We start from the raw sequence: 18,446 nt of genomic DNA, 5'->3' as shown, positions 1-18,446 counted from the left end.
AGTTGGGTAGGACTTCCTAGGTCAGTGTGGTGGAGGTGTTGCAGTTCTACAATCTCCATTGTACTGTGCCGATTGACAATGGGTAATAGGTAACCTTCAGCTCAACCACAGCACTTGGCTCTCTATCTCTACCAGAGGAGGCTGGCGGGGGGGGGGGGGGGTGCTACAGGAGGATGGGCTCATTGTAATGGCTGGAATGGAAATGTGGAACGTATCGGACATATGGAAACCACGTTTGACTCGGTTCCATTTATTCCATTCCAGCCATTGCAGTGAGCCTGTCCTCCTATGGCCCATCCCGCCAGCCGCCTCTGATATCTACCTCTCTCTCTCTTCCTGGCCGCCTTATCTTTGGTATTAATGTCAGCAACTAAACACATGAAAATAACAGTCAGACATAGACAAACAAACAGTTCAAAGGTCAGATCAGTAACTTGTATAGATGCGGCCATATCTTCCACTTTCTTTCCACTAATGTCAAAGCGCCTGTCTGTTTAGTCTTACCAAACCCACTGTTGCTTAATGTGTGTTGTGTTTCTGCACGCGAGATTGCAGTGTTTCTCTGCTTACCTCTTGAGGTATCAACCCACTGTCTTGTGGTAAATGAATATCAAAATATAGGGAATGTTTATGTCAGCTTTGTTTTCTTAGTATACATGTCAATTTATATATAATTCATAAACGTAAGAGTTGAATATAGAACACTTATCAGACTCTGAATTCGGGCCATTTTACCAGAAATAGGTGTCAAACACAAGAGGAAACTTCTCACGGCAAGGTGTTTTTACACCTGAAATTGATTTTTGGTGTTTGATGTTTTTTTGCTAGCACGTTTGTGTGTGAGTCAGGGTTTCTGTTAGCTGGTAATAGCCGGCATTTGGCTAATAAAAATGAATGAATTGAAAAGCCGATGAAGATAATTCCTGCTGGCCAATTATCCGGGAGAAGAAGATAAAATCACATTGTGAAATAATGCTTTATAGCCTCTTCATTGATGGAAATACCAGTCGATGTAAATACATGACTGGTCATGCTTATCGGTCTATAGGTATATTTGCATAATTCTGTGGAAATAAATTAGTCCGTGCCCAGTACTTTCGTTATGCATCTTATTAATCACACCCGAACAGCATACAGACACAGAACCTTTGCGCTGAAAATCTGTCAGACAATGTGAGAGCTGCTGCTACACTATCTCAAACAGAAAATGAATAGCCAACCGCAGGCAGGCTTCAACACCACTTAGCAATGAGCTGGAGGCAGCATGTGCATTTTGAAAACATATACCTAATTGTTTGAAACCCGACCGTTTTACGACACATTATGAGGCATGTCTTACCTTCAAAACAGCCTAGACGAAATCAGACCATATCCGTGGAGGCAATTATTTTCTATAGGCTTTCATTGTCCAGTAGCCAAAGGCACAATCCTAGTCTTTTTAACAACCCGTCCTAGTTGTTTCCTCAGATCTCCCCTCTTTCTACATTTCTAACGGTGTTTTCATCTCTGTCACATGAAAGCGCTGGCTTTGTGCGGTGCACTTTGACAACGGGGTTTTCCCGTTAATTGCATGATGGAACAAACATTCACACGTAGCCTACGGCCTTGTGAGCATTGCCGCCCTGATAACGCGAAGAAATAATAGGTGGTCAACATATTTAAGCTAAACGTTCTGATCTGTTGCATCAGATTTATTGCTTTTGAACTTATTTTTTCATGTAGCTTTGGCTCCTGGTTGTATGAATTTGGTACCTATCGCCCCACAACTGTCCCAGAGTCTGTTTGGAATGGGCTATTTCTTTCTCGACAAGCTGACAAATAGAATAGGTCAACTTTTCTACTATGGGGGATAGTATATTGACATAGGGTAGTGATTTTACTCCTCTTGTTGGCTGAGGAAACCAAATGTGGACAGTTATTCTTCATCTTCAAAGTGCACATCAGAATTCAGTAAGAAGGACATCGTTGCATCCTCGGTTTGCATGTTCTGTTCATATGAATTACCATAATCTAAATGCGATTTCTGTCATTCTGAGCACCGCGGTGAACGCCCTAATCCTGTTATGCACCCAATGCATATGGGTCCGGTACATTTCTCAAATGTCCAGTGCCACACTTTCCTAACAGAAACCCTGGTATGTGAGTGTGTGTGTGTGTGTGTCAGTTTTGAATGTCTAACATGTCTGTCCGCCTCCAGTCAAGCCCAGTAAGGCTTACAGTCGTGGGTCTGTGGTCATGGTCGATGAGATGATGCATGCCAACCCTCCCAAGATGCGCTTCCCTGAGGCCGGCCTCCGCATCATGATCACCAGCCATTTTGGACCCAAGACCCGGCTGCGCATGGCCAGTCGCCTCATCATCACTGAGGTATGGATAGAGAGTGATGCAACTACAGGAAGATGTTTTTTTTCAATGTTAGAGAAGGCAATGATCTAATTTGTATAGATGTGATAGTGCTGTCACTGCTGTACTGTTGACTACCTGGGTCGTGTTCATTAGGCATCAAATGAGAAAAAAACAGGAAAAAAACAGACTGAATCAGGGGGGAATATCTGGACTTGGTCCAATACCAAACACTCCCTTTCATTTTTCATTGAACAACATTTTCCGACGTGTGCCTTAATGAACAACTCCCTGTTTTGCCTCTTCCTGTGACAGCGTCAGAAGCTGGTCCAGGGTGCCAACGGAGTGGAGACCCAGGTGCTGGAGGGGAAGGTGGATGTTGAGAACGGCAACGTGCCCGAGGACAAGCCTGCAGAGGAGGAGGCCGAAAATGAGACAATCTCCCCCTTTCATATCCCTGGTGTGTGTGTGTGTGTGTGTGTGTGTGTGTGTGTGTGTGTGTGTGTGTGTGTGTTGTTTATACAGACAGAGCTGGACATTATTGTGGATATGGCTCATCAGATTTAAACATGTGCTTGCACTTCAGTAGACGCGGTGCCCTTACCCAAATTATCCAGTGACTATCATATCATGACTAATTCTAATGATCTTTGACAGAGAGTTATGTACATGAGACACTGCTCCAATGTGTGTATGAAACCTCCAAGTGCTTTCTGATTGAAGTAGCTGATGAGTTAAATTGGTTGTGTTAGTTCTGGGCTAGACCAAATACCTTAACCCTGCACCTTCGAGACTGCTGCCCTATGTTCAGTCATTGAAATACTGTTTTACCCACTTCATATGTACAGTGCATTCGGAAAGTATTCAAGCCCCTTGACTTTTCACAAATTTTGTTAGGTTACAGCTTTATTATAAATGTATTAAATTGTTTGTTTCCCTTATCAATCTACACACAATACCCCATAATGACAAGCAAAAACAGTTTTTTGTATTATATATATATAAAAACACTGAAATATCACATTTACATCACATTTACATAAGTATTCAGACCCTTTTACTCACCTTTGGCAGCGATTACAGCCTTGAGTCTTCTTAGGTGTGACGCTACAAGCTTGGCACACCTGTATTTGGGGAGTTTCTCCCATTCTTCTCTGCAGATCCTCTCAAGCTCTGTCAGGTTGGATGGGGTCTCTCCAGAGATGTTCGATCGGGTTCAAGTCCGGGCTCTGTCTGGGCCACTCAAGGACATTCAGAGACTTGTCTTGAAGCCACTCCTGCAATGTCTTGGCTGTGTGCTTAGGGTCGTTGTCCTGTTGGAAGGGGAACCTTGTGGGAGCTAAACTCATGACTATGATAACATTTCCATTATTAGCAGCATCTAGACTGTCCACTGTAAAGTGCTGAGACAGAATGGCTACATAAGGAATGGAACATATAGGACCAGGGCCCCGCCACCATTATAACCTATACAGCTGTCAGATGTGGGCGTTAACAAGCAAGAACTGAGACTGAAAGACGATGGTGACGAAAGGTCACGGGGAGTTATTTTCATATAGAGGGAGGGGACTCTATACGTTATGCAAAGACAGAATACTATAAAGGCAGGGCTCTGTGATAACAGATTGTACCTGTTTCATGAAATTGCTCGGCTCTGTTACTTTGTAATAAAGTCTAACTGAATCTACAGGTTCCGGCATCTGTGCAAATATTTGACTCAAGATTTTCAATAAAAACCTTCGCCCAAGTCTGAGGTCCTGAGCGCTCTTGGAGCAGGTTTTCTTCAAAGATCTCTCTGTACTTTGCTCTGTTCATCTTTCCCTCGATTCTGACTAGTCTCCCAGTCCCTGTCGCTGAGAAACATCCCCACAGCATGATGCTGCCACCACCATGCTTCACCGTAGGGATGGTGCCAAGTTTCCTCTAGATGCGAAGCTTGTCATTCAGGCCAAAGAGTTCAATCTTGGTTTCATCAGACCAGAGAATCTTGTTTCTCACGAGTCCTTCAGATGCCTTTTGGCAAACTCCAAGCGGGCTGTCATGTGCCTTTTACTGAGGAGTGGATTCTGTCTGGCCACTCTACCATAAAGGCCTGATTGGTGGAGTGCTGCAGAGATGGTTGTCCTTCTGGAAGGTTCTCCCATCTCCACAGAGGAACTCTGGAGTTCTGTGAGAGCGACCATCACCTCTCTGACCAAGGCCCTTCTCCCCCGATTGCTCAATTTGGCCTGGGCAGTCAGCTCTAGGAATAGTCATGGTGGTTCCAAACTTCTTCAATTTAGGAATGATGGAGGCTACTTTGTTCTTGGGGACCTTCAATGCTGCAGAAATGTTTTGGTACCCTTCCCCAGATCTGTGCCTCGACATAATCCTGTCTCTGAGCTCTACGGACAATTCCTTTGACCTCATTTGCTCTGACACACACAGCCAACTATGGGCCCTTATATAAAGAGGTGTGTGCCTTTCCAAATCATGTCCAATCACTTGAATTTACCACAGGTGGACTCCAATCATGTTGTAGAAACATATTCAAGGATGATCAATGGAAACAGGATCCACCGGAGCTCAATTTCGAGTATCATAGGAAAGGGTCTGAATACTTATGTAAATAAAGAAAAAAGAAAAAAAACAAAACTGTTTTCACTTTGTCATTGTGGGGTAGATTGATGAGGGAAAAAATAATTTAGTACATTTCATAATAAGGCTGTAAAGCATGGGTGGGCAACTACAGTCCTTGAGAGGCTGATTGGTGTCACACTTTTTCTCCATCCCTAGCAAACACAGCTGATTAATCAAATTGCATTCTAAACTGAAGATCATGATTAGGTGATTATTGGAGTCAGGTGTGTTGGCTGGGGCAAAACTGTGACATCAGGCCCTCGAGGACTGGAATTGCCCACCCCTGCGTAATGTAACAGAATGTGGAGAAAGTCAATCGGTCTGAATACTTTCCGAATGCACTGTATGTACTGTATTCTAGTCATTGCTCATCCCATATAACTACTGCTGTACACCTTTTCTATTCATATACTGTCCATAATGCCTTTACACAACATCAAATACATATGTATATTTATATTCCGGACTCTGACATTGCTCATTCTAATATTTCTTAATTCCTTTTCATTTTTTGGGATTTGCGTGTATTGTTAGGTATTACTGCACTGTTGGAGCTAGGAACACAAGCATTTTGCTTCACCCGCACGCAATAACATCTGCAAAATATGTGTGCGTGACCAGTAAAATTAGATTTGACCTAGTTTTTCCAGGACCAGAACGCTGTTCTAGAATGAGTTGTACGTTCTCCTAGGGAGTTGTTCCTCGCCACTGTGCTTCTTTTTGCTCTTTGAAATTCTGGGCTTTGTTACAGTAAAGCACTTTGACTTGATATTAATAGGGCCTTATGAATACATGTGGTTGATTTTACCTGCCCCTTCAATCCTACAGCGGGCATCAGCAGCAAGTGTAAGTGGCTGATCGCGTGGCCCCTGCTGCTCCTCCTGTTCTTCACCATCCCCAACTGTGCCAAGCCTCGATGGGAGAAGTTCTTTATGCTCTCCTTCATCCTCTCCACTGTCTGGATCGCCGTCTTCTCTTACTTCATGGTCTGGATGGTGAGTGTCAGGGTACAGTAGTGGACGTGTTTAATTATTCTTAACCAGAAGTCCCCTCTAGAATAGTAAACAAACAAAAAATTGACCAACTGGGGACATTTTGTTAGTCCCCACGAGGTCAAATGCTATTTATAGGGGGTTAGTGTTAAGGTTAGAATTACATTAAGGGTTAGGGTTAGGAGCTAGGGTTAGGGTTAAGGCTTTTGGGTTAAGGTTAGGATTAAGGTTAGGGTGAGAGTACAGGTTAGGTTTATGGAAAATAGGATTTTGAATGTCCCCACAAGGTTAGCTTAACAAGACTGTGTGTGGGTGTGGTGTGTGTGGAGGAGGGGCGTGTGTGGGAGTTGTGTCTGGCTGTTCTGGTCACTGATTAGTTGTAATGTGGGTGTGGTCACAGGTCACCATCATCGGCTACACCCTTGGCATCCCAGACGTCATTATGGGCATAACTTTCCTGGCAGCGGGCACCAGTGTACCAGACTGCATCGCCAGTCTCATCGTTGCTCGGCAAGGTACGACTCTACTTTCTGTAATTTCCCTTTAACGGTTTGTGAGGATGGAAATCAAGGCCATCTACTCATTGAAAAACAAAAGGTATCTTTGAACTGTACCATCTTTGGCAATAATCTTGTCTTAAGGCTTTTCAAAGTTAATTCTGGGCTTTGCTTTTAAGTAAAATGCTTGTATTTGAATGACAACTATTTCTGTTTAGGAATGGGTGACATGGCAGTGTCCAACACCATCGGCAGTAATGTGTTTGATATCCTGGTTGGGCTGGGGTTGCCCTGGGCGCTACAGACCATGGCGGTCAACTATGGCTCTGAGGTAAGAGCAGCTATAGGGAACGGAGTAGGGTTCAGTTGCCCCTTGTCGCTGATCTTGGATCAGTATAGCATTTCCCCCACAAATGTTTAAGGTTAGAATAGGGTAATGGGAAGCTGATCCTAGATCTGTACCTTCACCCTGGAGCATAGGGAACAGCTTTCCTTGTAGGGATCATTGAGAGATTACTGCTTTGCTTGACGTACGACTTTGTAACTCAATGTGCACGGTAAATACGTGTAGTTTAGTAGTCCACTTTCAGGAAGCGTATACACTGAAATGAGGTCAAGTGATGTTGACTCTGAGCACTTGGCTGATGAACACTTCCAACTCATGTTTTGGAGAGGGAATAACACATTTTTTAAGGACTACTACAACAAGTGTTTCAGTACTGTGTGATTGAGTCCTTGACCCTACTGTTTCTCCAGCTCTCTCCTCTCCCACACTTCAACTAGGGGTGCATCTCAATAGTATAAAGCATACTCCTGGCCAGAGAGGAAACCACTTAAGACTATTGAGAGAACTATTTAGATAGTTGTTCCAACTTTTATCATTTTGAATATTGCTTTAATCTATACAGTTGAAGTCAGAAGTTTATATACACTTAGGTTGGAGTCATTAAAGCTACTTTTTCACTCCACAAATTTCTTGTTAACAAACTACAGTTTTGGCAAGTCGGTTAGGACATCTACTTTGTGCATGACACAAGTAATTTTTCCAACAATTGTTTCACTTACAGTGAATTATATCACAATTCCAGTGGGTCAGACGTTGACTGTGGCTTTAAACAGCTTGGAAAATTCCAGAAAATTATGTCATGGCTTTAGAAGCTTCTGTTAGGCTAATTGACATCATTTGAGTCAATTGGAAGCGTACCTGTGGATGTATTTCAAGGCCTCCCTTCAAACTCAGTGCCTCTTTGCTTGACATCATGGGAAAATCAATAGAAATCAGCCAAGACCTCAGGAAAAATATTGTAGACCTCCACAAGTCTGGTTCATCCTTCTGAGCAATTTCCAAATGCCTGAAGGTACCACGCTCATCTGTCAAACAATAGTACGCAAGTATAAACACCATGGGACCACGCAGCCGTCATACCGCTCAGGAAGGAGACGCGTTCTGTCACCTAGAGATTAATGTACTTTGGTGCGAAAAGTGCAAATCAATCCCAGAACAACAGCAAAGGACCTTGTGAAGATGCTGTAGGAAACAAGTACAAAAGTATCTATATCCATAGTAAAGCGAGTACTACCGACATAACCTGAAAGGCCGCTCAGCAAGGAAGAAGCCACTGCTCCAAAACCTCCAGAAAAAAGCCAGACTACGGTTTGCAACTCCACATGGGGACAAAGATCGTACTTTTTGGAGAAATGTCCTCTGGTCTGATGAAACAAAAATACAACTGTTTGGCCATAATGACCATCATTATGTTTGGAGGAGAAAGGGGTCGCTTGCAAGCCGAAGAACACCATCCCACCATGAAGCACGGGAGTGGCAGCATCATGTTGTGGGGGTGCTTTGCTGCAGGAGGGACTGGTGCACTTCCCAAAATAGATGGCATCATGAGGTAGGAAAATTATGTGGATATATTGAAGCAAAATCTCAAGACATCAGTCAGAAAGTTAAAGCTTGGTCACAAATGGGTCTTCCAACTAGACAATGACCCCAAGCATAGTTCCAAAGTTATGGTAAAATGGCTTAAGGACAACAAAGGCAAGGTATTGGAGTGGCCACCATAAAGCCCTGACCTTGAAATGTTTGAGTTAAACAATTAAGTTAAACAATTTAAAGGCAATGCTACCAATTACTAAATGAGTGTATGTAAACTTCTGACCCACTGGGAATGTGATGAAAGAAATAAAAGCTGAAATAAATAATTCTCTCTACTATTATTCTGACATTTTACATTCTTAAAATAAAGTGGTGATCCTAACTGACCTAAAACAGGGAATTTGTACTAGGATTAAATGTTAGGAATTGTGAAAAACTGAGTTTAAATGTAATTGGCTCAGGTGTATGTAAAAGTCCGACTTCAACTGTACATTAAGTTAATTATATTTTTAAATATTCCCCATGTAATGTTAACTATGACTTCCCTTCTAGGTCATTATCAACAGTCGAGGACTTCTCTACTCTGTGGTGCTGCTGCTGGGTTCTGTGGCTTTAACGGTGAGAAGATTCTGTCCTCTGTAGCTCAGTTGTTAGAGCATGATGTTTGTAACGCCAGGATAGTGGATTCGATTCCCAGGACTACCCATAAGTAAAACTGCTATGCACGCGTGGCTAAGTTGCTTTGGATAAAAGCATCTGCTTAATGGCATATATTATACATGTATTACATTATACTACTGACCAGAGTCTTACTTTGTATAGAGACCACAGTATCTATGTCTCTGCCACTGAACAGTCTGCCAGTGTATTCGGCTATGGAACCAATGTTTTTTCAAAGGGAGTCATCAGTTGACTGATGATAGACGACAGAGAAGATTGTCCAACAAAAAACACTCAGGCCGTCATTGTAAATAGGAATTTGTTCTGACTTGCCTAGTTTAAATAAATAAATAATATATATATTTTTTTTTAATGTACATATGCAACTTTGAGTTGACGGACAAAAACTGACAATTGATGAACGCATATACAATTGAATCCGTGTTCTTGCCCCTCTGTGTGGCCTTAGATATTTATTGGAACGGTTCTGTTTTGTGGATATGAATAATGCTACTGTTTTGTCTCAAACTCTTCCGTGTGTGTGTTCAATTTAAAGAGGCACTATACAGAAATCGCTCATTTCCTGGTTGCTGGAAGTATCTGCACCTTTCTGATTTTCTCATTGAATGTTATCAGATCTTCAACCAAAATCTAATATTAGATAAAGGGAACCTGAGTTTACAAATAACTACACAAATTGATACATATTTGATATATTTAATTAACAAAGTTATGCAACACCCCATGTCCCTGTGTGAAAAAGTAATTTCCCCATAACACTCACTAACTGGTTGTGCCACCTTTAGCTGCAATGACTCCAACCAAACACTTCCTGTAGTTGTTGATCAGTCTCTCACATCACTGTGGAGGAATTTTGTCCCATTCATGCATGTAGAACTGCTTTAACTCAGCAACATTTGTGGGTTTTCAAGCATGAACTGCTCATTTCAAGTCCTGCCACAACATCTCAATTGGGATTAGCTCTGGGCCATTCCAAAACTTAAAATGTGTTGCTTTTTACTCATTTTCATGTAGACTGTGATGGTTTGGGGATGCTTTGCTGCCTTAGGACCTGGACGACTTGCCTGATAGAAGGAACCATGAATTCTGCTCTGTAGCAGAGAATTCTACAGGAGAATGTCAGGCCATCCTTCGTTGAGCTGAAGCTGATGACTGAACACAATGATCCAAAACACACAAGTCTACATGAAAATGGCTAAAAAGCAAGTTTTGGAATTGCCTAGTCAAAGTCCAGACCTAATCCCAATTGAGATCCATTACGAAAATAGAGTGCAGTCAAAGTGCAGTATAACTGCAGAATGCTGCAAATACTGCATCCAAAGTTGTTTTACTGCAGTAATTTTGCATTGTAACTGCAGTTATAGTTTATAACTGCTGTTCAACTACAATATAACTGCAGTTATTCTGCAATTACTGCACTTTTTTACAGCATTTTCAAAACGGCAATCTTTTTTTTGTAAGGGATGCTGTGGCAGGACTTGAAATGAGCAGTTCACGCTTGAAATCCCACAAATGTTGCTGAGTTAAAGCAGTTCTACATGCACGAATGGGACAAAATTCCTCCACAGTGATGTGAGAGACTGATCAACAACTACAGGAAGTGTTTGTTTGCAGTCATTGCAGCTAAAGGTGGCACAACCAGTTAGTGAGTGTTATGGGGCAATTACTTTTTCACGGGGACTTTCGGTGTTGCATAACTTTGTTTATTAAATCATTATGTCGTTGTTGTGTTACTTGTTCACTCAGGTTCCCTTTATCTATATATTAGGTTTTGGTTGAAGATCTGATAACATTCGGTATTAAAAATATGCAAAAGTAGAGAAAATGAGAAAGGGGTAAATACTTTTTCACGGCACTCTACAGTATGTGACAAAACAAGCCAGTATCGTGTAGATAATCATTGTACCGTCTAAACCGCTGTGATATTTTTCCACAGCCACAAATATTGTATTTTCGGCTGTTTTCAAGCTGGTGAACAAAAGCAAAAGACACAAAAATGAAACTGAAGAACAGGACGCATAGAAAAATAGAACAAATCTACCGGTTGTTAGACCTCCTTTCAATGTTAATGGCAGATCTGTAACACCGTTGGTCGGTCGCCCAAAACGTTACATATTGCAGCTTGAAGTGCTAAATTGGTGTTATTGAAAAAGGTGTCTAATAAGCTCAATGACACGAATGGAAATCATCATCATTCGATTAACAGGTGTCTTAGTTTAATTAGCTAATAGTTTCCCATTTGTTTTATGATCATATGCTGAAATAAGGTCTAACAATTTAGAACATTTTATAAATGTAAATATTTCTGTCCCATTCTAAACCGTGTGTATGCGGGCTTGCCTTCTTGCACATGCGTGTGTGTGTGTGTGTGTGTGTGTGGGCGGCAGAGACAGATGAACAAAAGTGTTGCCAGTAATTTCTTGATGAACCATCAGCCACTATTCAGGTGTACATAGAGGTCTGATGTACCTCTGACTATGGTTGCGTTCCCCTGCTCGGACGTTGCATGCATCAACCAATGTTTGCGTGCCATGTCATCAACAGTCGAGCCACCAGTTTGCTATAAAATATGATGTGGTTAGCTGATACGTAATATCAAGCATTGTAAGATAAGACATTGTAAGGCATCAAGGCATTGTAAGATCTGGCATGCGTCAGCTACGCCTGGGCATAGGAACACACCCTAAGTATGGTGTGCTGTGTGTGTGTTCCACCTCTGCAGGTGGGGGGGATCCACGTGAACCACTGGAAGCTGGATCTGAAGCTGGGTATCTACACGCTGGTCCTCTACGCTGTCTTCCTGTGTTTCTCCATCATGATCGAGTACAACGTGTTCACCTTCGTCAACCTGCCGATGTGCATGGAGGAGTAGATAGACCCTGCCCACCCACGCTGACCTCTGAACCAGGATGCTCCATCCCCTCAATCCCAGAGAGCAACCAATCACAATCAACCTTCTTCGCCGTCATCCACTACATTACTAACCCTTGTAACTGAATCTCCTGTCTGTCTGACTCCATCTTTCATTGTCATAACAGACCTGTTGACCTCTTGATCTGCTCATTGTCTTTAAATCTGTCTCTCCCTGTGCTTGGACTCGCTTTCCCATGAGGCTTTGTTCTGAGGAGTGGATGGACGCCTCTCCATGCCTCAAACGTCCTCCTCTCTCTCATCCAACAGACAGGACCCAGTGTCAGACTACTCTACTCTATTTTCCATTTAACCCCTCCAACTATCTCTAGTCTTACTGTGCTTTCATTAGCATTCCATCAAAGGCTTTAGAATTAAGGGGATCCTACAATACCTACAGTCTCCCTCTCACAACAACCCACACATACCTCAGGTTAGGGTTAGTCGTAAACCCCAACATTGACACTCGACCATTTCTCCCACTCCCCCCCATCAAAACCTCTTCTCTTAACCTCCCCACACCACAGATCTACCCAAAGACCCTAGGAAGAAAACACAACCTCACCCTCTCGCCCTCAATCTCTACCTCTCCCCCAAATCCCGCTTGTGCCCCCACCCTTTGGAGGAGGAACTTTTTTTCTACTTAAACTCGTTCTGGCCTGGACCCCTCTGGCATGGTCCAGGCTGTGATAGTTTCCTGTTTCCACATCACTACGTCCCACCCCACTGCACCAGACACTCATCTTCACTTCTCCCCATCACCTCTTAAGAAGGACATTTTGTCAGGAATCTTTATGTAAAATGAGTCCGCGGTCAACTCAAAGCTGAGACTGAAAGAAGAGCGCATATGATGTATATTTGCAGCACTGCACAGTGTTAAACTTGTAAACATGTATTATTTTTTTTCATTTTTCTTTTTGTACCGTGCGGGTTTTTGTTTTTCAAACGGGAGTTTAAAAAGGACTCTGAAATATGTAGAGGAGCGCTTTTTGCAATCATAAAGGACGTTGCCTGTTTCACAGTAAGGTTTCACAGAGAAAATGCTTTTCTTGCTTTTTGCTGTAAGGAGATTTGGCCCTCCTCGAAGGCAGGGCGTCTCGCTGATGGAGGCGACTCTATAACCCGTTGTGCTGAAAGTTCAGCTGTTGTTTTTTTTTCCCCTCGATCCGAGACTGATATCTCTCACACGCACCCTCCAACTGCAAAACACTAAAGAGAGAAACAACTCACTCCGGATCTTGGGGAGATGCGACTGATACTTCACTTTACTTTCACTGTATCATCTTTGGAATGGTGTCCATATTAGGACATCTTCGCACAGCAGCATGGAGAAATGTGTATTGTATCACAGATGATCGGAATCGGTCTGTTCTTCTCATCTTCTGTCATTGACCCCCCTTTGACCACTAGGGGGCAATGCTGCCCCCTCACTCTGATCTGTCTGTGCATGGCAGGGGTCTTAAGCAACCACAGCTGTTTGGTTATCAGGGAATATTTGGAGCCTCTGAAGTTCCAGTAGGTGGCGCCATTGGTGGTGTTCGCTCAATGTTAATTACATGTAGATATTGCACTTTAAAACAAGCAAAGCCGTCCTCTCATTCTGAGTCAACTAGTGCTTCCTTTGAGTGTATGTATGTACATTATATGTGAGTGTGCGTGCGTGGGGGTGGGGACACACCCGTGAGCACACAACAGTCTGTCTGCAGTGCATTGTACTTACTGGGAGTATAAACACAGGCTCCTCAGCAGTACGAAAAGTGAAAGGCTGAGGGGCGTGCGTGCGTGCATGCCCCCCCCCCCCACCCCCCCACCCACTTTACAAAAAACGGCAGCTACAAGCTACTGCAATCTGAAACATTTGACATCATGCAAAAACACCTGCGGAGACCGAGTCTACAATAAGCTGGAAAAATTTGCTTTAATAGGGGAGTGTTAATGACGAAAACATGACCTTCCCTTTTTGTGTTGGCAGCAGGTACTTGTATATGCAATCTCAATGTTATGCGTTCTGTGTGTTGGAATTAGAAGGGCCCCTATGGAGGTTGCCATAATGTTAGGGGAACATTTGAGCACGCTTGTGTGAATGACAGCTGAGGAACCGAGCCAGAGGACATGGATGGAACGTTCTGGAATGGGGGATTCTGTGTGTGCGGGGGAGTCCGACCCTCCTGGCACAAGGGCATTATTCAACCACCAACTCTACCTGAAGACCAGACCAGAGGGGAAGGACACCAGCCGGGAATCTGGGAAACACCCCCCAGGCTACAGATGGTTTAGTCCAGTGTACTCTGAACTTTCTGGAAATTCTCCTCCAGGAAAGACAACTTTGTGAGATGAGATCTCATCTGTGTGTGAGTGATGAACCTGAGTAGCAGACATTTTAGGAGTTGGACCCCTAAGCTGCTACTCCCGGGGGAGATTTGACTCTAGCTGCGTTCTCTTGGAAGGAGGTGACCACATAGGTCCTCAAGACTCTCAACCCCCCCCCCCCCCCCCCCTCCCCATCCTCCTCATCACATCCCAATGCCATCAATGCTACCCATATTGTGTGTCCTCCACCCTGCTCGACTGTCAATTTATAGCAGTTACCCTCACTGCACAGTATGCCCCCCAGTTGGTATTTTCCCTGTAGAAGAGTGTAAAAGTATTCTCTACTAGTGCCATTTGGATTTGATTCTCATTGTTTCCTTCTTGTTAACGATTGTCGCATTCTCAATCTTTTCGTTTGTTGTTATTAACTGTACATACAGTGGGGCCCAAAATTATTGACACCCTTGATAAAAATGACAGTATAAAATAAATAATTAAAATACTGAGCTAAATTGTATGCAAAAAAAAAAGGGGAAATTATGTGATTTTATACTAAAATAATTGCTCAGAGAAAGAGATTTTGTTTAGCAAGTAATATATAGGGTAGGGGTCAAAATGATTGACAACCCTGTTTTCAATACTTCACTTTGTGAGGATAACGGCACTGAGAATTTTTCTACACATTGGGAGGAATCATAGACCATTTCTCCATACAGTATCCTTCCACATCCTTGATATCCTTTGTCTGCGCTTATGGACGGCCCTCTTCAATTCAAACCACAGGTTTTCAATGGGGTTTCAAGTCCGGAGACTGAGATGGCAATTGCAAAATGTAGATTTTGGGGCCGATTTAACCATTTTATTTGTGGATTTTGTGTGCTTGGGTTATTGTCTTGCTGGAACATCCACTTGCGGCAAAGTTTCAGCCTCCTGTTAGAAGGAACTACGTTTATTAACGGTGAAATTGGACCCCTGCTATTTTCATCAAAAAATATGACTTTTGTTAATTAAACAAAATCTCTTTCTCTGAGCAATTGGTAGTATATCAGTATAAAATCATAATCTCCAAATTATTTGTTTGCATACAATATAGCTTATATTGAATTATTTATTTTATACAGTATTTTTATCTCATCTTTATCAAGGGTGTCAATCATTTCAGACCCCGTGGTACATATGTACAGTTGAAGTGGGAAGTTTACATACACCTTAGCCAAATACATTTAAACTCAGTTTTTCACAATTCCTGACATTTGATTCTAGTACAAATTCCATATCTTAGGTCAGTTAGGATCACCACTTCATTTTAAGAATTTCAGCTTTTATTTCTTTCATCACATTCCCAGTGGGTCAGAAGTTTACATACACTCAATTAGTATTTGGTAGCATTGCCTTTAAATTGTTTAATTTGGGTCAAACGTTTCGGGTAGCCTTCCACAAGCTTCCCACAAGAAGTTGGTGAGTTTTGGCCCATTTCTCCTGACAGAGCTGATGTAACTGAGTCAGGTTTGTAGGCCTCCTTGCTCGCACACGCTTTTTCAGTTCTGCCCACACATTTTCTATAGGATTGAGGTCAGGGCTTTGTGATGGCCACTCCAATACGTTGACTTTGTTGTCCTTAAACCATTTTGCCACACATTTTGAAGTATGCTTGGGGTCATTGTCCATTTGGAAGACCCATTTGTGACCAAGCTTTAACTTCCTGACTGATGTCTTGAGATGTTGCTTCAATATATCCACATAATTTTCCACCCTCATGATGCCATCTATTTTGTGAAGTGCACCAGTCCCTCCTGCAGCAAGGCTGGGATGGTGCTCTTTGGCTTGCAAGCCTCCCCCTTTTTCCTTCAAACATAATGATGGTCATTATGGCCAAACATTCTATTTTTGTCAGACCAGAGGTCATTTCTCCAAAAAGTATGATCTTTGTCCACATGTGCAGTAGCCTATAAGAAGTTTCTAAAGCCATGACATAATTTTCTGGAATTTTACAAGTTGTTTAAAGGCACAGTCAACTTAGTATATGTCAACTTCTGACCCACTGGAATTGTGATGCAGTGAATTATAAGTGAAATAATCTGTCTGTAAACAATTGTTGGAAAAATTACGTGTGTCATGCACAAAGTAGAGGTCCTAACCGACTTGCCAAAACTATAGTTTGTTAACAAGAAATTTGTGGAGTGTTTGAAAAATGAGTTTTAATGACTTAAGTGTATGTAAACTTCCGACTTGAACTGTACATTTTTGAACAGCTTTTTGGGTCAAAGGAACAAGCATATACCTGAGTTGATTCAGAATGTCAAACGTTATTGGGGGTTTGTTGTTTTCCATTGTACATTTGCGTTTGTCATTGGTTTTAAGCGGTGGGTTTGGGTTAACACCTGTGTGGTCGTGTCCTTGGACCAATCCCAAATGGACCCCTAGATCCTACGCATTGTGCACTTGTGGAGATCTGAGAGGGTTCGACAGGTGTAAGCAATCAGTAATAGCTCCACATAGCCACCTGACGTCCAGGTTCAGTGCAAGTTTCACTATATTGCGCTAATACTGTTATAGGCTTTGAGGTTTTGCTCGATTTCGAGGGTTCATTCTGTTTGGGTGTGGCTTGCCCTGATTGAATCATCCTTGTGGATCAGGATGTGTTGCACCTGTCGCCTTGTTAATCAGCCAATAGTTTCACCTGTGCTGGCAGTGTTCCAGTGGAAATTGAGATTTTGGAAGAGCTATACGGCTGTTTAGCAGTGGAGGCTAGTGGGAGGAGCTATAGGAGGACTGGGTCATTGTAATGCCTGGATTGGAATAAATGGAACGGTTTCAAACGTTGTTTCTATATGATACCGTTTCATTTATTCCATTCCAGCCAGTACAATGTCCTCCTATAGCTCCTCGCACCAGCCTCCACTGCTGTTTAGCTATTCCTCTTTAAGTTTGTAAACAAAGATTTTTACTGTATCTTGTTTCTCACCTAAGTTTTGTGTGTTTTTTTCCTTTTAATTTGTCTGATATCAGGCAAGTCTAGTGGGCGTCCATTGTGGGTGCTAAGACGCTACTCGGGTGGTTTGCTTGGTCAGCACACCAGTCAGTAGGCACCCACATGGATGCCTCTCAAAACACACTTTGAAACCAAACCTGTTTCGCTCTGGTTGTCAGCGGCTCAGTTGTTCGTGCCCTATTTCTTTTGAGCAACGATTTGTATTTATTTTTTGGGGAACGTAACAATACCAATAAAATCCTTGGGTCTCCACAAGTGAAGAGAGCATAGGGTCTAGGTGTTGCCTTGGAATTGGGCACTGGTTGCCAGGTCCTGAAAGTAACAACGGCACAGCAGCTCACACTCCTCCTACTGTTTGACTATTTAAACTCATCCAACACACACATCCACACACATTACCAGTTTATCTGCCGCAAACGTTTATTATCAAATATTATTTTAATTTGAAATAAGTCGAATTTAGATACCATAAATCATGTCATAGCTCTGCATTAAAAATACATGGAAACCATGTTGTGTAAAATAAAAGAGCACACACAGCCACATACACCCAGGGCAACATTTACTTAGTGCGACATAATTATAAAAAGTGTAACAATTACCGTAAACCTCATTGTCAACCGAGTAGTTTGGGTCCTGAATGCTGATTGGCTTAAACAGCATTTAGTCGTGTGTATATCGGGCAATATACCACGGGAGTGAGGTAAAAATACTATTCTATTTATGTTGGTAACCAGTTTATAATAGGAATAAGGCACCTCGGGGGTTTGTGGAATATGGCCAATATACCACAGCTAAGGGCTGTATCCAGGCACTCCACTTCACGTCAAGCGTAAGAACAACCCTTAGCCGTGGTATATTGGCTAATATACCACACTCTCACAGGCCTTGTTAATTATAATCTGGTAGTGTGATTTTAATTTGAAATGTATCATAGTGCAAACGAGCTGTGCAAAGACAAAAAAAAATACCATACACCTCATTATAATCTGAGTGACATTTTAAAAAGTTTTCTTCAACAATGTGTGTATAAAGAGACCCCTATTTATGTATTGCTCGGGTAACTAAACTCTAGTTAAATAACCGCCTCTTTATAACACATTGTTTAACCCTCAAGCTACTGACTGGGGTCATTGTCGAATATTTCATGACTGTCGATCAACATGTTCTTAACAAATCTAAATCATTGTTTCGTGTTTATGTATGAATATGGACTTTTTAAA

General features: G+C 42.3%; 1 protein-coding gene across 1 annotated transcript in view; it reads left to right on the top strand.

The window, feature by feature from the left end:
• LOC139415636 (sodium/potassium/calcium exchanger 4-like) overlaps positions 1–13,657 on the top strand; it is a 77,263-nt gene extending 63,606 nt beyond the window's left edge. Inside the window, exons 11-17 of the mRNA XM_071163750.1 lie at positions 2,198–2,367; positions 2,659–2,803; positions 5,791–5,957; positions 6,355–6,469; positions 6,670–6,782; positions 8,883–8,948; positions 11,734–13,657. Of these exons, the coding sequence (XP_071019851.1) occupies positions 2,198–2,367; positions 2,659–2,803; positions 5,791–5,957; positions 6,355–6,469; positions 6,670–6,782; positions 8,883–8,948; positions 11,734–11,883 (926 nt within the window). The 3' untranslated portion in view covers positions 11,884–13,657. The remainder of the gene's footprint in view (positions 1–2,197; positions 2,368–2,658; positions 2,804–5,790; positions 5,958–6,354; positions 6,470–6,669; positions 6,783–8,882; positions 8,949–11,733) is intronic.
• The last annotated feature ends 4,789 nt before the right edge of the window (positions 13,658–18,446 follow it).

The sequence above is a fragment of the Oncorhynchus clarkii genome, chromosome 8 (genome assembly GCF_045791955.1).
Source record: "Oncorhynchus clarkii lewisi isolate Uvic-CL-2024 chromosome 8, UVic_Ocla_1.0, whole genome shotgun sequence".
Classification (NCBI taxonomy): domain Eukaryota; kingdom Metazoa; phylum Chordata; class Actinopteri; order Salmoniformes; family Salmonidae; genus Oncorhynchus; species Oncorhynchus clarkii.
The sequence above is the reverse complement of the archived record's forward strand: the minus strand, read 5'-3'. Positions and strand labels throughout refer to the sequence as shown.